Source organism: Echeneis naucrates, chromosome 12, assembly GCF_900963305.1.
Source record: "Echeneis naucrates chromosome 12, fEcheNa1.1, whole genome shotgun sequence".
NCBI lineage: Eukaryota > Metazoa > Chordata > Actinopteri > Carangiformes > Echeneidae > Echeneis > Echeneis naucrates.
The window spans coordinates 9,769,261-9,796,870 of NC_042522.1; the positions used below are offsets into that span (position 1 = coordinate 9,769,261).

A 27,610-nucleotide genomic window follows, 5' to 3' on the forward strand; every position below is an offset into this window, starting at 1 on the left:
CCTCCAATGGCCATGGCCCTGTCTGAGCACCGTGAGAGGAAATAGGATCAGGAGTTTCTCATGAAAATCTGACATAATATGTCTCTTAACTGCAGCCTGAGCTCAACCTGAAAAAAAAAAAAGGTTTTTATTTCAATGAAAGTTGGGGAAATTACACAATAATAAATGCAGGAAAATAAATAAAATGATACAATAAAAATAAATGATTGCAGTATTACACAGAGTAGTACACTCTGTATTCCATGCAGGTTTCTGAGGCCTGATTACAGTTTGATAAAGTATTAAAGCTTGGGCCACAGTCTGCTAGCCATACATAGTGTGAAATCTTTCAAGGTTATTTATCTGCTGGTGACTTAAGTGCCTTAATTGAATCACTATGTTATTCCCAAGAGCTATGTTTTTTTTTACTAAAGTATAACTGAGTATTAGCTTAGTGTGTCAGGTACGTCTCATCTGCACTGAGGGGTTGTTTTATTGCTGGCGGCTTAGCGACATTTGCATGCCGGGTAAACATCAGCGACTTAATGAATATCTCATGTTAATGAATTGCTATTGTAGCCCCGTGACTACATCATCTACTGCAGCTACTTCAAACCCTGAATCATTTCTGTATCTGAGGTCAATTTCACTTATAAAGTTTCGCAATAAAATATAGATGTGGTAAAAAAACAAAAAAAAAAACAACAACTTTAAACTTGATTCAGGCTGCCTATGTCTTCTTTTTGTTGAGAGGATTATTTTCCAGTGTGGCTTTCTAAGCTTTCAGTAAAGTCAACACAAAAGACCAAGACTTTTAACACCGTATTTAGTGCTAAAGCAAACAGCTGATGAATCCACCTCCATGGTACAGCTACAGCTGTGGGCAACCATGTGAGTGAGCTGAATGTGCAACCAATGACACCACAAGTAGAGGTGGGGAAGAAATGAACTTCAGAAAACACTCTCACTTCCATGACTGAAACTAACCCCTTCTATGCAAGAGAGACTTTCCTATACTCAAATCCAACCAACCAAAAGACAGGAGCACTGATTTATAGGCTACAGAAAGTTAGATGAGTTTCAAGAGGAAAGTTTGACCTTTTATCTTTGCACACAATTTCAAAAGAGCGTTGAAGACACTGAAGAAAAACCAACAGTTCAGACAATTTTTCAAGTTATAGAAACACTAACGAAACAAAGCTTCATGTTTGCTGTTTCTATTTGTGGATCCAGTTCACGGACTTTACACTCACCGAACACTTTATTATGCCCGCTTATTAATGCATCTATCCATGCAGCCAATCATAAAGTGCAATGCATAAATGACATTTAGTTCAAGTTTCCATCAATCAGAGTCAAGAGAAAAATGATATGATTTGAATGTGGCATGACTGCTGGTACCAGACAGGCTGGCTTGGCAGGCAGGTGTTGACACCAGCAAACATTAGTTAGGTGGTCAGAAGAACCCCTTACTACTGCAGTGAGCATCTCAGATTGCACAAACTTGGATCAATGGTGGAAAAAAAATGTAGTCTGCTCAGATGAATCTAGATTTCTGCTGAGGAAGCAGTTGACCATCTTCTCCTAGCTAACTTCCGCACAATGACATGCATAATTTGACAAGCCATAATTGTCTCTGACTGGTAACAAGACAGCGAATGCAGTGAGTTCAGTGACGTTCAGTGTAACCAGTGTAACAGAACAGCTTTAGAACGTGGTGGAGCAGCCGAGTGTGCAGCTGAACAATCTACAGAAATTATTTGATGCTTCATGACAACATGGATAGGCTGAAAATAAAGATTCCAACATCTGGTAGAATCTAAAGGGGCCATTTTTCAGAGCAAAAGGTGACTCTATACAATACAATGCTCTTAACTCATCTGAATTTTGAAGATATTGAAGAGATATTTAGAGATATTAGATGCAGAGCTAATTACAGCAAATTCTCCACAGTAGGTGAAATCAGTTTTTCAGGAAAGATGTGCAATGAGACAGAACAGCCACAGAATGTGAATGACTTGTCAACCACATTTAATCAAACTGTTATCACGTGGAGAGCAGTGTGAACGCTATTCTTCTCTTCCAATATCAAACTGGGCTCTTACATGTGAAGAGAAATTCTTGCCATGCTTCTCACATGGGAGAGCAGAGAAAACCTATCTGTCCTCCATCAGCGGGATGTGCTATGCCCTTCTGCCTTTAGATTTACCAGCAGGGTCGCTGATAAAATCAATCACTGTATCCAGTTTTCATCCATAAACTGGCAGCCTCTACACACCAGCCGCACACTTTGCTGGTTTATTAACCAAAGCCTCTTTGGAGTGAACCCATCATCGCTGCTGTCTTAATCCAATCCCCAGAACAGTACTCAGCCCTTCTTTCACATACTCCTCACAGTTCCCAGGGGTTCGTGGATAGGAAAATAAACTGTGCACACTTACTGCGGTTCCTGGCTTCCCAACAGGTCCAGGTAAACCTCGGAAACCTGGCTCACCCTGGTGGAGAGGAGAAAAACATCATTCGGATTTTTGTCTACACAGCCGACGTTGCTGTGTATACATCTAAAAGTCAGCCCTATCAGTTTCATTCATCAGGTTGGATTTCTGCCTTTGATTCTATTAAGGTTTTAACATCTTTTACTGTTGTCACCTACATCAATATGTTTGATGAGCGACTTTCTCCAATCGACATGAGACTTTAACATAAGAGACAGGTAAAACAGTCCCAGATGACCATACCCTTTCTCCGATGACACCAGGAAGCCCACGCATGCCCGTGTTCCCCTGGAGACCCTGAGGAAGAGGGAACAGCAGATGGAGGGACTGAATTATCTCACCAACCATTGTTTTCAGTGCTGCACAACATCTAGCAGAAGGATGGCCCTGGATATGCTGTGCATTATTAGCTTGTTCTACATATGGATCGTTGTGTAACGCCACTCGGTGCTGTTCACACAATACATCTTCTGAGCATGCTGTGTATGTGCTATGAAAAGGTGCATTCCTTGTTTCTGCCCGGCTGAAAAATCACTTACATACATGCCTAAGGGGCCCTGAGGTCCCTCGGTGCCAGGCATTCCTGTGAAACCCTGAGAAAAACACACATATGTAAACAACACTCATCTTTACAACACAAAATTGGCAAATTCCACACGCATACACACACGACAGTTATCTGTGCGGTTGTTGGCTCACCCTATCTCCTGGGGGTCCTGGTAAGCCTGGAGGTCCTATCATTCCTGGTGGACCCTGTCAGATAAAACGAGGGGGTCACCCAAGGCCGACGTGGCTATCGATATTTCCATACTGAACCAATCATGTGTACAAGATTACACAGACACAATGTGTGCCAGGACACCATCCAATGCATTCCAACACTCACAGCTAAGGAAAGGATGTTGCCCATTGAAATAAATTTACAGTAAAAAAAAACAAAACTTGACACTTGCTGGCTGTCTGACCAGAGGTCACATTATAAGATTTATATCCCTGCTTGTTGTCTCTCAGAAGTCCTTAGTTTCTCAGCTTTGAATCTAACACTGCTGGCTGTTGGTCACAGGACAGAGATTTATAGTCAATCCAGCTCCTTCTCAGTCTAAATGCTTCAAATGGGTCTGTTTGTGACCCAATTTTCTGTCTGTCCGCTTCAGTGCTGAAGAGGGCAGTTTCAAGTCAGTTTGCCCTTCAGAAGACAGGCACAGAAAGACAATCTGCTGTACCGGAGAACCTTCTGGACCATCTGCTCCTCTTTCCCCAGCTATTCCTTGAAAACCCTGAATGAGAACAGTAACAAAAGAGGAAGGACAAATGTCAGAGGAAGTGAAGAGGGATAGATCTGCGAAGCTGCCCCAAAAGTATTAAAGTGCAAATGTGAAATAAACTGGCATAACTTTCTTACATTTTTGGTTAAAAACTAGTTGATTCAGTATTTCACTTATAGTTGCTTAATCTACCATTTAATTGTGTGTTGGTCATTGGTCATTTAATGGAATGCATAAAGCTACTGCCAAATTTTCATTATGGATGATATAATGGCAATTAAGAATTTAATCTAATATTCTTTAATAGGCTGCATTTTTCATTGTTAACTGGAGCAATTAAAAATATTCTGAATGTAAATTTGGCAAAACAAAACTCTTTTCACCAGCAGCAGTACATCTGGAGTCATAAATCTAGATTTCTCAAGAGTTTGAAGATTTGAATATGTCTATAGAGCATATAGTATGTGTGAACATGTGTGTGGTAAACATTGTGTACACATGTACTTGCCCTGAAATCAGCCCCATGTTTTCCTAACACGCGTAGTAAACACACCTTATCTGTTTAACTGGCAGGTAGCGGGTTCAGTTGTGTCCTGTTAAAATCACTTTTTGGCAGCATTTGTTATATCCCCCTGCTCAAAAATCCATAAAATTCTCCATAATTCAAACCTTGGATGTCTCATAAAACTACAATAATGTGTTTGCATTCAACTGAACCCTGCAGCTCGTGGCAAAGGGCCAAAAAGTGCAGAGCTGCAGGGATGATGTCACAAACTGAGAGCTGAGGGTTTTCTTTGGGCCAACAGTCTTACCGTCAGTCCTTGACTGCCGACACTGCCCGCTGCTCCAGAGGCGCCCTGAAACAGGAAAATACCAAAAATGCAATTTTTCAAAGCAGCAGAGGTCATTCAGAGTCCAAATAGTGAATATAATAATTATTAGAAGCTCAAATATAAGGCTCCTGAGTATTTTAATTAAAGTTTTATCGGTTATTTCAAGACATCTATCACATAATAAATACAGAAATAATAACAAGGTAAGAAAAAATATGAGAACCTTTTGCAGTGTACACCTCCGTAATGAAACAATACTCAGAGCTAAGGACAAGTCTGTCTTTCAATATTGAATAAACCACAGTGATGAATAAATGAGACATATACATTAATAGATTTTACAAATGCTGCCTCCTGCTGTCCACACCAACATATTATTACAGAAGGAGAACCTCAACTCAGCCTGCTGTCAGTTTTGACATTTTGAGGTTATTTCCATCACAGCAGTGTCAGAATGTCACTCTTTAAACCAGCAGCCAACCAGCAGCTATGTGCAGTGTAATTTCTCTCTTCACTGCACTCATCACTCTACGATCTCATGTCCTCTACAAGACAAAGCTGGGAATGCAACATCAATTAAGTGTGTGTGAAATATGCATACAAGTACATATTAACCACTGGAGCAGTCGGCTGCAGTAAAGAAAACACACAGAAACACAAACACACACACACACACACAACATTTTCAGGTGATGGGATTGAAATATGATAGAGAATGGGAACCTGTGTACCAGGCTTTCCTTCTGCTCCCCCTGGTCCCGGTGGCCCCGGCAAGCCCTGAGGGGATCAAGCAAAACACACAGACACACAAAACACAGACATGCACATTGTTCATCCTGTAAATCACTTCTTGTTGAATACTTTCAAATTTGACATTTGAAACTACAAAAGTGAGCAGTTAAGAATGCACGTGTTTACCCTCTGCATCTCCTTTGTGGTTATAACTGCTATTGAAATAACATTTCAATCATGACCTCCAATTAGTAGACAATTTTAATAAACATTCAGATTTTGTAGGATCTGCCTGTTGAGCATATGACCCGAGCTACAGTGTTCAGCACTGACTGTTCTATGAATTATTGGGAAGTTTACCGATGGGCCTGGTTGGCCAGTGTGGCCCCTTTGTCCCGTCCGACCCTGGAGAAAAGAAAAGAGAGAAGATATTTTAGAATTTTCAGTAGAATAAAAATTATGAAAAAATGTGCGGAACAGTAAATGACTAAAATGTTCGCTTCAATGTGCTACCGCTAGTATGTCACGTCTTTTCATGTTTTATTCTAGAGATAGCCACAGTCTGAGCAGCCTCAGTTTTCCGTTTTGAGTTCATGTCAGACTTTGATAAATGCTGTAAATAAAGTGAAATCACTGTCATACCTTATTTCCTCTGGGTCCTGGTTTGCCAGCTCGTCCATCTGGTCCCCTGTTCCCCTTCATGGAGATTCAGATGCTGAGCATCAACAATGTTTTCCAATCATAACAGTCAACAGTCAAATAAAAGTTATGATGTGGCTTTCTTGTTATTAAAATGGGTGACACCGTGTCGAAATCGTGAAGCAGAAGTAACAGATGCTTACTTTATGACAAATTTTGATGTTAGAGGATTAATAAATGATTTGAGTTAGTAGCCTTATGTCTGGTTATAAAACAAAGGAGAAGTCATGCTATTTTATTTTAAAAGCGAGTGTTTCTCACTGTTTTATAACGTCCACTGCAGCTCAAGAGCAGAGAATAACCCTGATGATGTCACAGTGATGTCACTTTGGATTACAGACATTTAACCGAAAGCCATAAAACTAGCGTCTGATGAATGATGCCATTTAGTAGCATTATGGGAAATGTAGGATCCATTCACTATCACCATATACGCAAGAGGAAACTTCTGCATATCTGTCTGTGCGCTGCATAAGCTTTTACCGTGCATCTCAAAGATAACCAACAAATTACAGTTTGCTCTGTTGGTATTCCTTTGACAATGAAATAAACTAAATTAAAAACAATTAGTCAACAGCTTAGTGAGACATCAGCTATAAAACTAACATTTACATTACTAACATTCATAGCGGTTTTTTTTTCTCACATGCTGCACAACAACTTTTAATTAACTTTAATTAATTAGCTTCTGATTACTTTTTAATTTAAAAAAACAGTGCTCCCTTGGAAAGAAATTACAGTGTGTTAAATTCATGCTGCTGGAATTGGATTGTTAAATGCACATGCATTAGGCCACTGCAAACTATAATGTTTCACAGTTAAATCTGGATCAACATATGAAGCCATGCGACACTTCTTTAGACACACAAATCATCACCGACCTTTAACCCCTGACTGCCCTGTTTTCCCTGAGGGCCAGTTTCTCCATTTATGCCCTGAATAAAGAAATATAAAAATCAGCCGTGCTTATCTTGTTTTTTCACCTGCACCACACACTCTTTATCCTGCTTGAAAGAGCATTTAACACAATAATTTTCTTCAGACCGCATGAATAGCATCTGACATAGGCATCTGGGGGCAAGCAGGAGATCTGCTGTCAAGATTGTTAATAAGTATGCTTTAAAAATACCTACAGACACAGAAATCAATATGGGTGACCACAGTGCTGTTAAGTGTACCTCAGTGCCTTTGGGGCCAGGCTGGCCATTACTCCCTTGGAAGCCTGGGAGGCCGATGGGGCCCCTCTCTCCCTGAGGACCCCAAATTCCGACTGCCCCCTTCATACCCTGAAAAAAAAAAAAAAAAAAGCAGTCAGACTTTTCTAAGGGGTAAAGACCCCTCATATATGTTACCCATTGTTTGATATTTTGGCAAATGCACTTATTTGCCTTTTTGGAATCTGTCAGTTTTTCTTTTGTGCTGACTCTGTGTCTCTGTGTGTTGGCCCCTGCAATAGATTGGCAGCCTGTCCACAGTGTCCCCCGCCCTCGACCAGAATGCTGGCTGGGATTGGCCCCAGCAACCCCTGTGACCCTTCTCAAGTGTTGGTAGAATTTTGCTACCTTTGGACAGAGCTAACAGTTTCAAGTCTCTGTTCTAAGCTGTGCTAACAAGCTATTGGTTTTAGGCTTATACTTAATGCACATCACACGAGAAGAGTGTCAATATTCTCATCTAACACTTGAAAAGAAAGTGATTCATGTTAAACTGCTGTTGCATTGCTCTATGAGCTTGTCTTCGTCCTACCTTGTCCCCTTTAGGTCCCAGATCCCCTTTGTCCCCATCTGGTCCCCTGTTACCCTGTTGAGCAGAAAATGGTTAAGAGCAGCTTCATGTCTAGCAGTAGATATATTTTTAATCTGTACTGAGTCCATACCGTGAGCCCCAGAAAACCTGTAGGACCTTGTTGCCCTGGAGCGCCCTGTGAATAAAACCAAAGCTTTGAATGAGCATTAATTTAGGACTAAATACTGAAGAGAATTGAAAAAATCACTACAATATCTACAATATAGCAGGATGGCTACTAAAGACGAAAAACTAGATGTGTCATTTCGGTGAGACACAGCAGAGAATGAAAATGAGATAAAAAACACAGACGTGTTGTCTCTCAGCATCAGGTCATGATCCACTGGGACCTGACAACCAATAGATGGCGCTGTGAGGCTGTAACAGAATGCTTGCAGGAGCTGAAAATACTTTTGTTTTACAGTGAGGGTGTGCAGTGGGGAAAGGCTACTGTTGTAACATACATAAATTATAAAAAAAGACTTGGATTAACACCTAAACCAGTAATTGGAGTTAATACCCTCCAAAATAATTGGAGGGTATTAACATTCCAGGAGTCTGCCGTACACCTGACATGGACAAGTAGGACATCTTCTTCCAGTGTCTCCAAATGCCAATATTTTAATTTAACAAAAGTCTACAAATCCAAATATCTCATTCAAAAATTCATAAACTTTGCAGTTAGGTTTGGACATTGCAAGTTCAAAGTCTTTTTGATCTTAATTTCATCCCATCCCGGGAAAAATGAAATCCCTTGTTTTTGTCGAAATGAACTGAAGGTCTCAACCACTCAGAGGGCTTTAGATTATTTTCCACATTTACTCCTACACTGAAGAACACTCAGCAGAAATTCAGAGTTCATTAATTTAGGGCTGAACCACTGATCTTCTGACCCACGTATCTCACAGATTGTTGATTTCAGGGGTCGCCCTACTGAGGCTGAGCAGTAGATGCAGCAGGACATGCACTGTGACCCAACACAAGAATGCAGATCTACTACAGAAACACAGAAAGTGCGGCTGTTGGCCCGACCCAGTCAAGCCCAATAGAGATGCTGCATCAAGAATATGTCTGAGCTGACACTGCTGCTTAAACACCAAAGGAAGTTGAGCCAAGGGTCCACTTACTTTTCCAGGAGTACCAGAGGGTTTCGTAAATGTGTTCAGTAAAAACACAGGAGATGATAACTTGGTTTGCATATCTTTGCCTTAAGTATATTTATGTTTATGTACATTTGGAACTTAGATGAAGATCAAGTTACTGCGTTTCTACAGGTCAACACTTCGCTTGGTGCAGAGAAGTATGCAGTCTGGAGGGAGGGAATATAACCTGGGATATTTTCTGTTGCTACGATTTACAGATGTCCGGTAAATGCCTTGCATGCTGGATATTGGTGGATCCTACAATTTACCAACGCTCCCTAAATGCCTCATTAGGAGGTTGTCTGTGGATGCTAGCTAAGCTGCGGCACACAGAGAAACCTCTGGCCCCCACTCAGTCGCTGCAACACCGCAGCTCTGACAGGTGTGTGATTTTTCCTACATGGAGCAAATGTGCTCTTAATGATCAGTTACTGCAGATAACTTTTTAGATTCCCAAGGCTTCACATGCTCTTTGTTGCCACTGCACTGTGAACCTGCATGTGCATGACTGTAATGATGTAATGCCCTGGTGAAAGATAAAAAATGCAACTCACCATGGGGCCCTCAAAGCCAGGATCCCCACGAGGACCCATGGGTCCCATAGGCCCCTGAAGAATACAAAAGACAAACACAAAACGGAGGCAGACAGTAAGACGCCATATAATCTGTTGTGCACATTTAAGGCGGTATGTAGGGAAACATATGATGTAGTTTGCCATCCCAGAGAATAAATCCCTTCCATCCTGCTGTATTGCAAAAGCTTATCCTTAAATATTTGGAGTACCACTGACAAAGCAGATGGGCGCTTTTTCGAAACCAAACAACCAATGTATCAGTTTTTACTCCACTCGCAATGAAAATCAACTGCATCGTTAATCTTAATCATTAAGGAGGTAACATCAGTCATGGAGTCAGGTGTATGGAATGTGGGTAGTTGTGTTCCAGTTGACCTGTTAAATTTCCTGTGTGGCTGAATTTAGAAAACACCAAACAAACTTACAGGATCTCCTTTATGTCCTGGGGCACCCATCAGTCCTGAATGTCCCTGTCAACAAGTACAATTTGACTTTAACATTGTGAATGATTGATGGTGCAGCAACACTGAAAATTAGATATCTCTATGAATAGTTTTGTTTTGAAATGTACTCACTTGGGGCCCTCTGAGTCCTGGGGGTCCAATCTGCCCCTCTAAACCTGGAGGCCCCTAAATGGAATATAAAGAAGGAAACACCTTTTTACATCAAACATAGCCTCTAAAAAACCTTCAGCATAATTCTAATCAAATCAAATACCTGCGGGCCTTTGGGGCCAACACTTCCAGCAGGTCCCAGGTCGCCCTGGAAGAAATTTTATTTTAATGTTTAAACATATACATAAGATATATAACATTGTTCTTGTTCAACTTGACACATGATAGCATCACTCTAAAGATTTGCGACTGTATCGTGTAATTGTGATGCTATTGTGGTGGCAACATCTGCACACCAACAGACATATAAACACAGACCTCCTCTGAGGTAGTTCCAGCACTGCATTTTAATGTGATGACACAGACAGACTCACAAGGTGAAAACAACACCAGCCGTGCTGTCGCCGGTAAGAAGCTTGTAATGTTATCTTACCCTTGAGCCATTAACTCCTTGAGCGCCAACACGTCCTGTAGCACCTGGCGCTCCCTGCGACATGCACACAAAAATATTAACTCTGCATTTATAGCTGACATTAAGAGGAAAGTATTTTATCACCTAATCACTCTGTCTGCTTACCGTTGGTCCTGGCAGGCCTGGGGGGCCGTCTAGTCCGCTCTCCCCCTATTAACAACAGGAGAGTAACACCATGAAAGATGCACCGTCCACACTGTCAGTGATGATAGATTAACTTCCATGCAGAGAGGTCACTACAGTGGACAGCTTTTCAAAAGCCATGTTCTTGCATATGCATGGGTTTTGATGACATAGATGGGAATTAGCCACTGCAGTGGACACCATTGCATCCTCTTATACACTGACACCTTGTGGAATGCCAGTGTATACATAGTACACATACACCAGTGTATATATAGTGTATAGATGTTATTTTTTCCCCCTCCAAAACAATATGGCCAGCCAGAAATGCTAAGTTCCTCTGGAATAGGAAAAAAAATCCTGAATGAGGTTGTCATACTTCATACATGAAAGGGTTAAAAATAAAGAATAAACTGTAAACTGTGTATAATAAAGAAATAATCCACCCAAAACACAGACAGGCAGTAAAAATCCTCCCTAATTGAGTTTTAACTCCATTAGAGTTTGCAGAAGTCAGACTCAACTTTCATTCACGTCTCGCACACACACACACACACACACACACACACACACACACACACAATATGTACTTAAGTTCCTATTGATGACTTCCTCGCCCAAAGAATGCTGGGAGAGGCACAAGCCATTGGCAGTATTAGCTCAAATTACTAAAGCTGCAAAATCCATGTCAAGTGATGATGTCGTCAGATAGCAGATCACTCACATCAGGCCCATGGGGCCCCTCTGGCCCGTAGCCACCTCGGATCCCCTGAGACCCCTGCAGAGGAGATTAGAGATATATTCACTGTCAACTTATTAAAAAGTTATAGTTGAATTAAATAGAAAAAACTGTTAAAGTATTAATGGAGGATTAATGACACAGAATGGTGGTTCTCTGTACCAAAACTGTCAGGCAGAGATTGTGATTAATGCCATGGACAATAAAAATAAACCAGAGAACAAGAAAATATAGGTTAGTGCGTCACTCCCTGGATTTCGGTTAAAACAGGTTTTGAAACAAATGTCTGATGAATGAGGCAGCAGGGTAGCATAGCGATATGCATAGCCTGTGCGTGGTTTTCCTCCTGGTACTCTGATTTCCCCCCACCATCCAAAGACATCATGTTTAGATTAGCTGGTGACTCTAAGTTGTCCGTAGGTCTGAGTGTGAGTGTGAGTGGTTGTTTGTCTCTGTCTGTCTCTGTGTGCTGGCCCTGTGATGGACTGGTGACCCCGCCCTCACCCAGGGTGAGCTGGTGCACCACCCATGACCCAGAAAGGGATAAATGAAATGAATGAATATGTAAATGCTTCCAGTCAAACTCCAGGTCATCGTACATGTTGGAAGATGCTATTATGGGAGAGACACTCACTGGTGGTCCGACATGACCAGGCGGACCAGGTAAACCAGTTGAACCCTGTGCAAAGACAGAGCGCAGTGTATGAGCCACTGGTCATTCATGTTGACAAAGTAACAAAATGTACATGAAATTTAAAAGATGGATAGTAAGTAAATGCATCAGATTACCTTCTCACCAGGTTCACCAACATCCCCTCTGGGACCTTTGAGTCCAATAAGACCCTGGGAGATAAAGGAAAAACCTCAAGAAATGTGGATTCAACATGGCTGTAATCTATATTTCATTATAACAATGGGTTAAGTGACTAATTGCTTATGAAAGGGGGTTTATAGAGAACGGGGCACTTAAACACTATAAACACGATAATCTAAACAAATGTTTCAAAAAGACAGTGTTTTAGTTGTTGCCAAACTTTACAATGTCTTCATTCCACCTGTGTTTAACTAGGCTAACAATAAAATAAAGGTTTAAACGGATGAAGTTTCCTCACCTCATCGCCCTTTTCCCCTTTGGACCCTCGCTCTCCCCTGTATCCCCAAGGTCCCTATTGTCAATTAGGGACAAGATGGAAAATATTTACACAGGTGGAAAAACAAACACATAACTTAACAAGGAGAACATAATTATCTTAGACATGCAGTGTTGTACTCATGCTCACCGCTAGTCCTGGAGCACCCGGTGACCCAGGCTGACCATCTTCTCCATTTTCACCTTCTCTCCCTGGGGCCCCGGCTCGTCCTGGAGGACCTCTGGGGCCCATCTCGCCCTGTCAAGTATCATAACTTATCAGATGTGTCTGTTGCTACTGACTGTTAGCTAGCATGAATAGAAAACCAACAAAGTAAAACAAAAAATTCATCAAACAAACAGAAAAAAAAAAGAGAAGCTGCAAAATTTCCTGCAAAATTTGTGTTGATAGCTACATTATAAATTACAAGTCTGTACTGTGGAAACACTGACACTTCGGCACAGTGGGCAGAGCCATCAATCATTCAGCATCACCTGAAGAGCAACAGCACACAGGAAAAATTCTCAGGAGCAATAACTCAACTGAAAACAGATGAAAAACATGTAGACATTCACACTGAATAGCTAAATCACATGTGCTGGCACAGGACACATAATGGCATGATGCATTTCTTTTTGAAACCATTTATAGTGTTATGCACTCATATTTAATTCTTGAAATATAACAAGATGCTGAATGGCGGTTTAATGCTCTTTAGTTTTACCTTCACTTTTATGGATTTAAGATGCAAAAACAGAGAGGCTGACGGACTCAAACCTGTGGGTTTTTTTTTTTTTTTTTTTTTTAAGTGAATAGTAAACAAAATGAGCACAGAAACATACAGAAAATCCCCTCAAGCACCTCAGTGTACATTATATTAAGCTTGGGGGACAGTTCACCTTTTACCAAGACAATGAGCAGAAGCACAAAGCAAAATATCACTGTCCTTCAGAAGATTGACCTCATATAACATCCAGACCTAAAGACCTAAAGACAGAGTTCAACGATTCTTGAGAGGATCTCTCAGGAATAAAAGATGAATTGCCAAAATCCACAAGTTCAAAGCCTGTAGAGACTTACAGAGAGTAGAGGCTTGGGAAAAAAATCTAAAAACATTGCTACACCTTGGTATAATGAGATTTTGACTTGCGTAGGTGGATAACCAATGGGAAAATGATTTACTTTATGGCTTAATGCCATTAAATCTATAGCACAATAACGTGAGCCAAAATCAGTGCTGTGAATACTTTCTGCCTCTTTTCTTCTTCTTTCAGTTACCAAATAGCAATGAAAGGCTCTACAGGTGTTTGAGTGTTTCCAACTATTCGGCCCTCAGTACCAGCTCATTATCCGACTCAGACCTGACACACATTGGCACAAGACTTTCAGTTTCCATATAGCCACATTAAACTTCCAGGGCTCGTGTTTATGTATTTTGAGATGGCTGTTGAGATGAATGTAGTGCTGCTTAAATTGCCTCCACCTTTACAACCTGTTCACCCAAACAAATGATGTCAGCGGTTTCAAATCTTCAGTAATTCCACACTAAATGAGATGTAGGGAGACCTCGGCGAGAGAATAAGAAATTTATGAAATGAGACAACATAATTTTAGAAAGCTCAGTTACACCTTACTCTATCCAAATTTAGAAAGAAGCACGGGACTTCGTATTTGCTGATGAAACTGAGATTGCTTATTCTCTCAGTATGGAAACTGTTACATCACAGAGAGTTTTGATCACAGGCAGATAACACATACTTCTTTTCTTCACATCCACTCGACTGTACCAGACATATTACACTTGGTTTAACTCTACACTGAACTCTACCATAAAACAGACACTGGTGAATGCTAGAAATTTCCCAAGTTTCAGAGCAGGTCAAGCACATCTAGTAATGCTGGATGAGTGGATCCAAAGTAGCACAATGTTTTTGCGTAGGAAACAACAAATCTACAATGATCCAGTGCTGCACAATCATGAGACAGTTTTCCAACAGTAAGTGACCATTGTAGGCATCAATTAGAGCCAAACACAAGAGGAATGTCCTTCTTTTGGCTGAAAGTTAAATTCAGAGGCTCATAAAGGACATTAAAAAAAATTCCTGAATGTTTGGACCAGTTAGTAAAACAATGCATCCAATAGCCGATGCGATATATGTGGCTGGCTGTCCAGCTGACATTACCGTGCTGTTAACATTACTGAAAACATAAAGCCAACATTACTTGAATGTATCCTGGAGAGGGCTGTCTTGATTGGCAGGCCACCACATTTTATGTTTTATGCATTTGGTTTTTAGCTGTTTACCCATCACCACGTTATGTTTTGTACAAATTCCAAAATCTCTCTCTTTTCTTTTACTGGCAGCAATAGTTACCATCTCTCCTGGGATGCCTGGTTGCCCCCGGTCCCCAGGTTCGCCGAGTGGCCCCTGAGAAACCAGATGAAGAAAAATAATTGTTCACCGTTTTATGATTACTCTACACAGAATGTTTCATTTGGAGCCGTTCTCTAACCTGTAAGCCGGGCTTGCCCATCTCCCCAGGTGGTCCTGTAGGACCTTCTTTGCTCTGCAAGCTCAGAAATAAAAAAGAACTGCCTCAGCGCAACAGAATATAAAAAAAATCAATAAAATCACCACACCAGGAAAAAAAAAGGAAAAAGGATTGATTGATTGTCACAGTATACTTACAGGCCAACCAGCACGAAGCAACTGGTAGAAATTAGTTTGCTGAGGGAAGAATGGAAACACTCAGGATAAGCTCCAGATTTGGAAGGAAAAATAAGAGAAATCAGCACATCCTTCCTTCAATACATACTATTAGTGTTAACACACCATTGATGCTAAATTGATTGCTGTAACGAGGGACTTACTAAAATAACAGTGGTAAACAGGCAGAATCTATAATATTCTTTGATGCTTTGCAGACAAGTTAGTAAGATACACCAGGTCAGGTTTTTTTTACATGTGAGTCAAGTTTAGTGAAGTCCATATCATCTATCCAAGTCTTGTCTAAATTAGGTTCTATTTTATGTAGTTTGGCTTTTGAAGAGTCAATATGATGGATGACTTTAAATTCAATTAGAGTTGAGTGGAATAAAAATAAATACCTTGTTTCCTCTGGGAGACATTCAATGATTTACACCTACCAGTTCACATTTGTCTTAATGAAAGAGCGATATGTGAAATGCAGGGTGTAAAAGAAAACGGAGGGGGAGTGCGGTGAAACTCAAAATAGGTCAAAAGTGAACACACTTTTGCTTTATGATTGATGCTCACTCATAATGAAGGCATAACAATACAATCTGTAGTCTGTCCACACAAAGTTCAAAGCACGCACAATAACAAATTACCATCACAAACTACATGCAGACTTTTTACTTTTTGTATCTTTTTTTAATAAGGGACAGTTTTTCATCAAACTGACACACTGGACGACAAACAGCTGTGTCCACTTCAGAGAGATTAAACCGATGAGGACAAAGCATCAGACTGCAGGCTCAAAGGTATTAAAGGTAAGGCAGCTGGAGTCTGGGTCTGGATTAAAATGGCGTGGCCTCAAAGAACATTTGATGTCCAGTGTCTTAAAGGTACTGTAACTGACAATGAATCACACAAGAGCTTAAAGGGAGGCAGCAAGGAAAAGACATCTTTAACTGGTGGCCATGTTTAAAGGGCAACTGGGGCATGGGGCATTTAGATAAAACAGATGTTTAGCATTATGAGAATACAAGTCTGGTAACTTTTCCGTGAGGAAAGGATTTTTGAGATGTTATTTGTGCTCCCAGCAGCCACTTCTTGCTCAGTAAAGTGCTTGCTCTTAGTGGGATTTGTTGGAATTGTTATTACTCTGCGGGTCTTTACCTGCTCTATTTTAAAAGTGCCTTGAGATAACTGCTGTTGTGAAGTGGTACTATGACGAAATAAAGTGATTTGACTTGGTTTAAATATGCCAAATGGGTACAATTTCCCCATTCAAAACTCTTAAAGTAAAACATAAATCATACTTTTCACTCCTAAACCAAAAGATTGATTGATTGGAGTGGTGACGATACTACATTAAAAACTTTGGTCACCAAATGTTTTCAAATTTAGCCTAAGGGGAAAATGAATGAATCACTTTTCATTGCATCTTGTCTCACAGCTGTTAGATATATATCAGTCTGGGCAAAAGTTGTAGACGCACCTGCTAACTAGTTGAATGACAAAGAGAGTGTTGAGCCATGCTAATGGCATGGCCAAAAAATAAAAAGTTAAAGTTAAAACCGCTAATAATTATGAAATTTCAATAGCTCTTTACCATTCACATCGGGTCAAAAACAAGAGCTTTGACCCACATTTCGACGAACATGCCTGAGTGACAGCATACAAATCATGCTCCCCCTTAGGAGATCAGTGGCTTCAGAACTTAACCCTAACCCGTTGACCCTAATTAGGGTTACGCTCAACAGTTGGTCTCCCAGGTGATGTAGCGGGAAGAGTGTGCACCCCATAAAGAGAAGGCTACAAGGTCGTCGTCAGTGACGCTGCTCAGGCCGGCGTCATTCACTGCATGCCATTGCCCACGCGCTCTCTACCATTTCCTATCACTCTTCAAGCTGCCATATCTAATAAAGCCAAAATAATGAAAAGGTGACAGTTTGCTATTGAGCTCGACCAGATTGACTGAAAACATTATGCTCTAGATACTTAGTGGGCATTTAGTTATCTCTTTGGCCATTTTATGTCTTTTAATATTTGATGGAATAGTGTAGAGAGATGGGGAAGGGGACAGAGAGATGGGGAATGACATGCAGTTCAAAGTATTTGTGCCCACATTGTATTACAACTCATCCATCCATCTCCCCAAACAGTCCTACTGGTCATTTCAAACAAGAGTAAAAGTAGAAAGTAGAAATTCTGTTTAGCATAAGGAAACAATAATCTGTAATCACTGCACTGTAATTAATATGCTGTGGTTGCCATCTTACCTGGAAGGCGGCCCATTCCTCGGCAGTATTCCTCCACAGGTAGAGGGTTGGTAGACCTGCCGGTCCAGGAGGTCCTGGCTGACCCCTTTTTCCCAGGCGACCTTCAGGGCCCCTTTTACCCTGTGAAAAATGAAAGTGATATGTGTGGTGGTGGTACGGTAATGCGTGACAAATTAATTTATGTGGGGTTATTTAATATTATAACACAGCATAGTTTTTAGCATGACATCACTGAGCACTGGTGCTCTATCACAAATAATACAAATACACATCTAAACAGACAGGACCTTATAGTGCTAGAATTTATGATGATTGATCAGCTTTTTAAGAGGTCCAGAAAAGAACACTGCATGTCAATCCTGCACAGTGGATTAATTTAGCATATTATTATTATTATAGGCTAAGATCATAACATCATAAGGGAAATTTACCTTATCCCCTTTAAACCCAGGCAGGCCAGGTTCACCAGGACAGCCCTGTGGAAACATAACAACCCTAAATGAAGCTGCAATCAACACAAAGAAAAAGCCTCCTCCAGGACACTATTACAAATAAGTGTTAACCATCAACTACTTCACAAACTAAAAGTGAACCATAGGTTAAACTGTAAAGGTAACCACAAGCAAGGCACTGGATCCTTGTAAAAACAGTTTTGTAGCTGTGTGAAAAAGCAAAGGCCATTCATATCAGGGTGTTGCTCTGTGCCAATAACACAACATTAGCTTTATGTCACAGAGTGCTGAAATAATATATGGTAGTGGTGCAGATGTACCAACACCAATCTTTGGTGGTAACAGTCTGGAAGATGCTGCTGGTTTGGTGAAACAAAGGTTACAGTTAGAACATACTTGGACTTATGTTGGAAGCACAAGAAACAATAATAATACATGCAATAATAATAAGAGGAATAAAACATGGGAACCTACAATACAATTGTGACTTACACAGGAAAGCCATGTAGGCTGGTGAGCCATTTTATACAGTTTGTTTGTGGACAGTGAATGATGTTAGTTACATCTTTGAATGCATCAGTAAGGTGGAACTGCATGCAATACGGTACAGCTCATACAGCGGATAAACTGGTGACCAGTTTGAGGCATCTTATTATTTGCATCTGTCAACCAATCGGGATTGGAGTAATTCTTTAGACTATAGGAAAGAAAGCTCTTTTTTGTCAATAGATTTACTCAACAACTTAAGTTTGTCAACACACTTGCAGGGGATAACGCTGCAGGCAGTAAACTACAAATCGTAAAAAGATGTTCAGTCTAGTTCTGTCTACCCCGAAGTTCCTCCGATGGCAAACCTTCCAACTGGCTCTTATAAAATCACTATATTCATTGGCATTCGATGACTTGGCAGCCGTAGGTTAGGGCTGTCTCATTGAGTAATGCTACAACAGACCGCTGATACTTGTTATCCATGCGGTTGTCTGAGAGCTGAGATTACAGCATCAAAGACATGTAGACCAACATGTGTCTGACCACTGAAACCTCAGCTGATCATATTCATATGGCAACTGATGGAGAACAGCTCTTGTAACCTGTAAAGCATAAACAGATGTCACACTTTTTCATTCACAAGATTTATCCTACTTTTTTTTTTTTTTTAATTAAATCTAGTAACAGATGCTCTGATATGAAAATAATAATAATAAAAAGAAAAAGTTCCTGTGAAATCAGCAGTATAGTAGTTTTGGCCTGAACTATCAATATGCTCAAAACTGCAATGAAAATATAGAGTAACAAATAAACAATTTCTCATTGTACCGTTTACATGAGGCAGCGTACCTTAAGACTTCTTGCTTGCAAGTGATACAGATTTAGATGTGTGCAGTGGCAGTGAGAACACTACAGCATCAAGAACACATTGAGAACACTCACTTCTAGACCTGGAGGACCCATCCGGCCTGGCGGTCCTCTCTGGAGTCGATACGTTTTGCCGTCTGAGCTCTGGACCAGGTCACCATTTCTGGATACAATGATCACAGTTCCGGGTTTCTCCCTGTCGGGCTGTTTATCCTTATGTTTGGCTCTACGATCCAGGTGTGTGCTGCTCTGCGTGGTGTTGGGGCCCCCCTCCTCAACTACTGCCTGTGCAGATGGGTCAGTGGTGAGGACATGAGGTGTGGGTGAGACGGTCCTGGTCTCCACCCTTACCTTGCTGGATGTTCTAGGATCTGAAGGGATCCTAGGAAGCGTAGGCTTCTTGGGTGTGTTGCTGGCGTCCAGGTCAATAACATCATTGGAGGGTTTTCCAGGGAACAGTGGTAAAGTCCTTCCACTCGAGTCTGTCTTCTTCTCTGTGGTGATATTCTCCTCAAAATGTTTAGAGGACATTTCAGGCTTCCCCTTTTGGTTTCCATTCGTGGGGGGTTTCCACTGGGGGTTCACTTGTCCACCATTTTGGAAGATTGGATCCAACAGGTCAGTGTCCTCATCTACCACAAAGACATCTCCACGAACTACTGAACCTTTCCGATTGGGTCCTGTAAGCACTGTCCCGTCCCCACGAGCACTCACTCTCCGCAGGAACAAATTCTGTTAAGAAACAAAACAAGAAAAGGAGATGAGTTAAGAAAAATCTTTAAGATGTTTCAGTAGCACATGAAAGAGCAAATTACTCAAGTTTCTAATGCCTAATCACAAAAGGCACAATGAATTACTGAATAGTTTTGGATTCAAAGTAAGGACTAGTGTCTGTGAAAGACTCAAACTGGCAAAATGATTACGTTGATCCACTTCCAATTTAAAAGACCTAAACTCACCCCCAACATCAGCCAAAAAGAAAAAAAAAAAAAAAAAAAAACTGCTACAGAACCATCTTAACTTATTCAAAACTGACATCGACTCTTCATTGATATTTGGCGTCATTTCAGTTGCTGTCAGGTCAAATAACTACCCCTGACCCATCTGCCATCAAAAACTGCACTGATTCTATCTCATTTCTTTCCCAAACATTTGAATGTACTACCTCTAACTCTAACCAACATCTCAGCGGTTTGCGCGAGTGATTAGCTGATCTCGTAAATCCATGCTCGCTCATGTTACAGTGTGGTTACGATGCCTCTTTTGCTTCCCTGGAGATAATGTTAAACTGCAAAAATTATTTTCAACTTCTTCATCATTAGTACAGTAGCTCATATCCCATTGTCAAAGTGCAATTTACAGATCAAGAGCCTTGTTGTGGTTCAAGAAAACAAATCAATGACTCTAATTATCTTTATTCAAACCACCCCCTGTTTCAATGAGAGACATGCCACTTCAGCCTCACCTGGCTGGTAGCGTGCCCCTCCTGGCAGCAGCTGAGAGCACACCTCTCCTGGCGTCACATCAAAGTAGGATTTCAACATATCGGTCCTCATGAAACCGCAATTTTTTTCCCTTACTTGGTAAATCCAATGCAATACCCGTCTTTGACCCCTTCTGTTTCATACACTCCAGAAAGTGTTTCCAGTCAAAACCTGATGAACTGGGTTGTACATGTGTCTGTCACATAAATAAGACTGACAAATAATGAAGTTACTCTGTAATGGTGAACTCTGTAAATTAACATCAGCTTGGCTCTTAGGAAGTCGGAGTCATTTTTAAAATCTTTCCAGAAACGCACAGTGGTTTAAAGTTATGTGATTCCCAGTGGTGACTGGAAAAACACTCCAAAATTAACAACACCCAAAACACTACGACCCAGGCATAGCATCCATTCATTTTGCACTACACTCAGCTACCCAGCCACAGACACACACACCAGAACACAACAAGACACATCAAAATGTTGGACCACAGGGAAAAGTGGCGTAGTGAGAGGGGGTTTTCAGGGGAAAGGACCGAAGGACTGTAAATTTTGTTTGATGACCCTAATGGGCTGAAGTGCAGAGTACTTAAGTGGAACAATGAGTCATATGGAGAACAGAAGGAGGAGAAGAAAGCAGTTTGCATGCTCAGGGGATTTAGTAGAGCAGAGCAGGACCCTTTGCAATGCATGCGTCTAAACAGGTGCCATGCTTCTGTAGTCTGGAAGAAGGACTCTTATCTTTTCCTCCTTCTCCCTACTTATGTAACAAAAGCTAAAATTTTGAACGATTTCATCAGAGTATGGCTCAGCATGAAATAGTCACACTTGTCAGTCATGGTTAACCAACTTTAATGCCAACCACATGCAGAAATTGGTTGCTCAGGTTAGTTCAACCTGCACAGGTACAATGTTGCCCTTTTAAGAACATTAAACTACTTCTTACATGAATGGTGGGCCAGACCACCAGAGGGGCCATTATATCCCGGGATCTCCTGTTTCTCTCTCCCTTCCTCCTCCATGAAACATTTATGGTTTTGATAGAAATCTCTCAAACAATTCTGGATGGACTTTTCCAGTATTTGGAAAAATGGCTAAATTAAAAATGAATGCTGTTTCTGTTACTCTCTGTGAATTGAATACAAATTAGTGAATGTTAACATGTTGCAAGGGGGCAGCACACCAGCATAGTGGCTAGCGCCGCTGTCCCCGGGGCCTTTCTGTGTGGAGTCTGCATGTTCTCCCCGTGCCTGCGGGGGTTTCCTCCCACCGTCCAAAGACATCATGTTTGGGTTAACTGGTGACTCTTAGTTGTCCGTAGGTCTGAGTGTGAGTGTGAGTGGTTGTTGGTCTCTGTCTGTCTCTGTGTGTTGGCACTGTGATGGACTGGTGACCTGTCCAGGCTGACTCCGCCCTCACACATAGGGAGCTGGGATTGGTTCCATCACCCCCCGCGACCCGGAAACAGATAAGCGGTAGAAGATGATTGCATGAATGAACATGTTGAAAGCATTATGCTGTTGTTTAGATTACCTTAAAGCATAGCTGTGTCGAACTACATACAGTGGCCCAGCTCCAGTTTGTGTTTTTGTGTTATCAGATTTTTGTATAGCAGGTTGAGAAAAACCGCAGTGTTTGGGAAAAAAGGATGCATCAGAGTACATTACCTCTCGTAAGTGGTCCACTGCTCTAGAGTGAAGAACTCAGTCCCTACTCTGTAATTTGCATATGCTTAGACACAAAAAAGACTCACTTGCCAGCTTAAATTCTTTGAGGTATACATTTAAAGTCTAGCAGAATTGAATAAAGGGTGCCACTGTGATGTGCAGCAAAAATAAGTAGATATCCAACACATTTTATAAATTATTGCACTCATCTCAGGTTTCCTATTTGCTAACAGGCATTGAGGCAAAAATCAACTGTGCATGGTCTGATTGTATTATCAGAAAGATTGATCCGCCCCAACATAACCCAAAAATAACTGCTGAACTTGGCTTTCATTCATCAGGTCTGATATATTAGAATAGTCAGTTTTAAATACTGTATCTGCAACGAAACAGCCACTGGCGGAGGACTGGCTGGGTATGTGGGGCCAGCCAGGGAATGAGATAGGCAAAAGACCAAACGAGGTGCCCCAGATGAAAACAAAGGCCTTTTCTCCCCCTCTTATCCTACGCTGCAGTCGAGCAGCCAGCCCTGATGTATGAGATGACACTGGATCACCTTTTTCCAACACAGTCCCATCAGCTTATCATTCCTCCAGTCTGTGACATGTCCCTATGAACGCCAGCCCAGAACTCACTTAGCAGGAGAACCACAACAGGTCAGTGAGGAGGAGGGTTAAGTTATCACCAGGGTCCAGGTAATCACCAAAGAAAAACATACTCAATGAAATATTCCCATATGAAATCATGTTTTAAGCAAATCCGTCTATGAACAAACCGACAAGTGAACCTGCAGCAGGGATGTTTCAACGATCCAGTGTTGTGAACGTACAGTAGAGTACAGTATGCAGTATACTGACTGCCAATCTAAAGTAGAAATGTTGCTTCCTTGCAATATTGTAAGGTCTCTAAGGTCATGTTACATATATACTGTATGTAACTTACTGTTAGTAAATCTCATGATAGGAACCAACCAGTCTGCCATTGTTGGCTGTAGACTAAAAAAATCACCCAGTACCAAATCTACTGCTGGAAAAACAAACAAACAAAAACAACAACCAAAAAAAAAAAAAAAAAAAAAGCTGTTTTATTTTTGTTTTTTTTAAAGCTACAGGGGCCAGTTGATGGAGCAAATCATGGAGCTTTTTCAAAAGTGAAACACTCACTGAACACTTTGTTAGGAACATTAGGAACATTGGGAAGAGCCTCCCTTGGTTTTCAGCTTAGCGTTAATTACTCATGACACAAACTTTCCATTGAAATTCTGCTCCTTGCTAGGTCACGTCATTCCAGCAGATTTTCAGGTATACCTTCACACCACCAATCTCACCAAGACCACATGTCAAAGTTTTTCTGGTGGAATCAGACGAGAGAGTCCTGACTGGGGACTGGCCAGTCCGGCCAACAAGTGGGAGGGCGCAGCAGACCTGTACCAACTACCTGTGGTCCCAGAGGGCGCCACATCAGTCACATCTCCACATTTCAACAAATCAAATGAACCCAGTTGAAATAGCTTATTGGAATTGAATAAACCAAACCTAAGGCAGTTTATCCTTTGTTTTATTTTTAGATAATTCCCACTTCTATTTAAAAGTGTATACGTTGAGTGTGTTCATAGGGGTCATGGAGCCGGTTTGAAAGTGACCAATGACCACAAACCTCCTCTGATGGATTTGTAACTGCATTGCAGATGTGAGCCAGATGAGTTATGTTATTGTGTGTACACTGCATAGTGTTAAATAAAGAATTTGGTGAATGGCTAATATTTGTTGTTATATATTTTAATTAGTTTTATTCACTGTAGAATTTTGGAATGTAATGAAGTTTTGCTTAATTCTGCGTTATATCCACCAGCGGATAGGTGAGTACGAGCACTTTGTTTCTCCACGTGCAGCACCGAGAGGGAGGACACTAAGGTTCACTGAGGACAAGATGGCACAGTGGCACATGGTCAGCAACAATACTCAGAGACAAAATGTGGCCTTAAAATAATGATTGCAAGAAAATTGCAAGAGATCACCAGGATTTGAAACAGTAGGATCAATCCTCATTCTGATGTTTGATATGAACATTAAGTGAAGCTCCTACAGGACTTGACAGTATGTATAGCCCTGCCGCCACATAATTGTCTGATTGGATGCCTGCATGAACAAACAGTGTACAGGTTTTCCTAATAAAATGCTCAATTAGTGTAAATTTGTTGGCAGATTTGAAATCTTGATTATGAGCCAATGGACTTGAAACTTAATGCCACACAGTCATTTTTATCAAAAACACTCGAACTTTGTGGGGTTTGAGTTTTTTAATAATCTGTTGGCAATAATAGTAAATGTATAATGATCATGGCTCTGGTGGAGGAGCTGATTTATGCTTCCACAGCGGATTTCACCACAGCACGAGATCAACATATTTTTTAACCTTTATGCATTAAAGAGAGTCACGCTCTCATCTGCAGGAATGCTGTGATTAAACGCACACAGTCGTATGGCTTCACATCTGGAGGCTGCCCAGTCTGATGTGTCAGCAAATGAGCAGCTTCAGTGAGCAGCTCGGGATTTAGAGCCTGACTCAAGGACAGCTAAGAGACGGATATGAGTGACGGTCAACTGCTGCTGCTTTGACCCCTACTTACATCCATGCTGCTGGCCCAGGGACTGACCTTCGGACCTTCAGGTCACACATTTGTCTCAACAACCCGTGCTTCAGCACTACGTCTACAATATGAAGATGTATGCAGATGTTCTCAGACTGGCTGAGTCTTAGGAATCTACATTTTCTGACTGACAGATGTGACATTATGTCGATTCAATAAATGGATGAAAAATGAAACTCAGTGGCCTCAGAGTTAAGAGTCAATATTTTTCTGACAGTGACATCATAATTCACAGATAAGAGCTCCATAGATCATCAGCTTTAGGATAGCCCCAAAGACAATCTGCAAAACAGACAGTGCCTAGCATGAATCTGAGTAGTTATCCTGTCAAACAAAACTAATAGTTTCGGTTAGTGAGTCTTCAAGCCTTCATATCATGTGCCAAGGCAGTGTTTACACTCACTGTCTTATTTTGGGCGTCTGTAGTAGCAAGCTCATGCAAGCAAGGACACTGTTCCAAGTCTCTGTGTGTCTGTGTGCACACACACACAGACGCACAAAATTAGGTCCATGCAGAAATGATTTTCCAAGTTTGATTTTGAGAGTGGTCTGTGCAGAGCTCTGACCCCAGCCTCATCCAACAGCTTTGGTTTGAACTGAGACCAACTGGGACTGAGGCCTTTTACTCAACATCAGTGCTGGATCTCATAAATTCAGTTTTGGCTGTAACAGTGCAGTCCCAGCAGCCAGGTTTGACTTTTTCAATAACACTGGAGCAATATGTAGTATTTTGGCAGTGTGTGTGTGTGTGTGTGTGTGTGTGTGTGTGTGTGTGGGGGGGGGGGGGGGGGGGGGGGGCGGTAGTCAACTGACATGACATAACATCTTCTTTTGTCTCACTGTCATATTGTGAGGAAAGTGAGTGACAGGTGACAGGTACAGTTGTGGTGAAACATCATCTACTGTATTTCTCCCGCAGGGAATCCTGGGAAAGTTCAGTCTGGTGATGTGGTACACCACGCCAGGGTGCCTTCACCAAAAACACTCACAGAGAGAAACTACAGCATGAGCATTCAGCTCATGTTGAATGCTGGCCAATGCTTGACTTCTGATTCAAATAATCAATCAATTCATGAATTAGTTGGTTAGAAAATGAAATGTGGTCTGGTCATTTGTCAGAGCAAGACAGCAATCACTGGTGAGAATCACTGATCTGGCCACATGGGGCTCAGAAAATCCAGACTAGTTTTACAGATGAAACAATTAATCCGATGCAAGCTTTAGCAACAAGCACGGTGATTATCATCAGCAGCAGACCCAGCTGTCAGGAATTGTGTAAAAGTGTCAGGTTACATAACGTATTAAGGCCTTACCTGTGGTTCAGTGCTTTTTCTTCCTTTTTCTGTGTTTTTCTAACCTGCAAGTTGGCCAGTGGTAAAACTTGCAAGGACTTGAAATCCTCTAATCCATCACACTGTCAAAAGGTTTTCTTTTATTATTCTCACAGCTACGGTATCATTACAGAGTGAGAAAGTTCAAGTGATGTTAAACTGTACTGGGGGTATTAGTGCAATGTTTTGATCAGTTTGATAAACCTCATGCACTGTAGACTAAATATATATACCTAAGGAATATGTGAAAATGTGTTTTAAAATACCTACATCAGTATGACACTACTGATAACCTTAACTTGATCATTTACTACTCAGTTCCACACAAACAAAGCTCTAAACTATTTTGGTGGAAAACTTCCTCTCAGAGGTCTGTCAATGTGCGTATAAGCAATAAGAATTCTGTGAAGGCCTCAGAGATTTTTTTTAAAGCACTGCAGGGCTACAGCACTATCATCACTACACACAAGCACGCACGCACACACACACACGCAGACAATGAACACTTGTTCCTACAAGGGGCTAATCAAATGGCAAGGTCCGTAAATCTCGCTAAGACACAGGTATGCAGATGTTCTCAGACTGGCTGAGTCTTGCAAGCAGCAGAAGGCAATTTAACCTGGAGAAATGCATGACAGCAGCCGTCTGACGATGTGAGTAGACGGGAATACCGCACATGGGAAAGTTTAATAACAATCCAAAGTCTCACTCAATAATTTACCATGATGAGAAGAACATCTATCATATAAAAATGTGACAAAAAGAACCAGAAATATTATGCCAACACAGAATAAATAGCAACAGCAGCCTCACAGCGATGAGACAAGGTGGTTTTAAAATATTCAATTCAATTCAAAACATGCAGTTTAATATTTTAATTTATGTGAGTATTTGTGTGTGTGTGTCCTTTTAATAGCAATGTCATGTGAACATTAGTGAGCGTGTGACTTTCTATTGTGACTCAGTGTTGTCGGGTAGCTAAGGAGGGTGAGTGTGGTATTAACACTGTCATGGTCGGGGCTTGTTCCCAGCAGGACCACCCATGTAATAAAGCCACTATTGCTTGGGATCAAAGCACCCACCAAATCGCCAGTGGTGGTCTTGGGACATATAGTAAGA

General features: G+C 41.2%; 1 protein-coding gene across 2 annotated transcripts in view; it reads right to left on the minus strand.

Moving 5' to 3' along the window:
- The window catches only part of LOC115051760 (collagen alpha-1(I) chain), an 86,938-nt gene that overhangs the window by 20,570 nt on the left and 38,758 nt on the right, over positions 1–27,610 (minus strand). For both annotated transcript variants that reach the window (XM_029515382.1, XM_029515383.1), the window contains 30 exons: positions 19,436–20,092; positions 17,984–18,028; positions 17,553–17,672; positions 15,274–15,312; positions 15,098–15,151; positions 14,959–15,012; positions 12,734–12,841; positions 12,566–12,619; positions 12,243–12,296; positions 12,088–12,132; positions 11,439–11,492; positions 10,697–10,741; positions 10,553–10,606; positions 10,223–10,267; positions 10,081–10,134; positions 9,931–9,975; positions 9,485–9,538; positions 7,880–7,924; positions 7,750–7,803; positions 7,182–7,289; positions 6,885–6,938; positions 5,947–6,000; positions 5,665–5,709; positions 5,296–5,349; positions 4,552–4,596; positions 3,698–3,751; positions 3,174–3,227; positions 3,014–3,067; positions 2,718–2,771; positions 2,421–2,474 (listed from right to left, as the gene is read on the minus strand). In XM_029515382.1, coding sequence (XP_029371242.1) covers positions 2,421–2,474; positions 2,718–2,771; positions 3,014–3,067; positions 3,174–3,227; positions 3,698–3,751; positions 4,552–4,596; positions 5,296–5,349; positions 5,665–5,709; positions 5,947–6,000; positions 6,885–6,938; positions 7,182–7,289; positions 7,750–7,803; positions 7,880–7,924; positions 9,485–9,538; positions 9,931–9,975; positions 10,081–10,134; positions 10,223–10,267; positions 10,553–10,606; positions 10,697–10,741; positions 11,439–11,492; positions 12,088–12,132; positions 12,243–12,296; positions 12,566–12,619; positions 12,734–12,841; positions 14,959–15,012; positions 15,098–15,151; positions 15,274–15,312; positions 17,553–17,672; positions 17,984–18,028; positions 19,436–20,092 — 2,310 coding nt within the window. The remainder of the gene's footprint in view (positions 1–2,420; positions 2,475–2,717; positions 2,772–3,013; positions 3,068–3,173; positions 3,228–3,697; positions 3,752–4,551; positions 4,597–5,295; positions 5,350–5,664; positions 5,710–5,946; positions 6,001–6,884; positions 6,939–7,181; positions 7,290–7,749; positions 7,804–7,879; positions 7,925–9,484; positions 9,539–9,930; positions 9,976–10,080; positions 10,135–10,222; positions 10,268–10,552; positions 10,607–10,696; positions 10,742–11,438; positions 11,493–12,087; positions 12,133–12,242; positions 12,297–12,565; positions 12,620–12,733; positions 12,842–14,958; positions 15,013–15,097; positions 15,152–15,273; positions 15,313–17,552; positions 17,673–17,983; positions 18,029–19,435; positions 20,093–27,610) is intronic.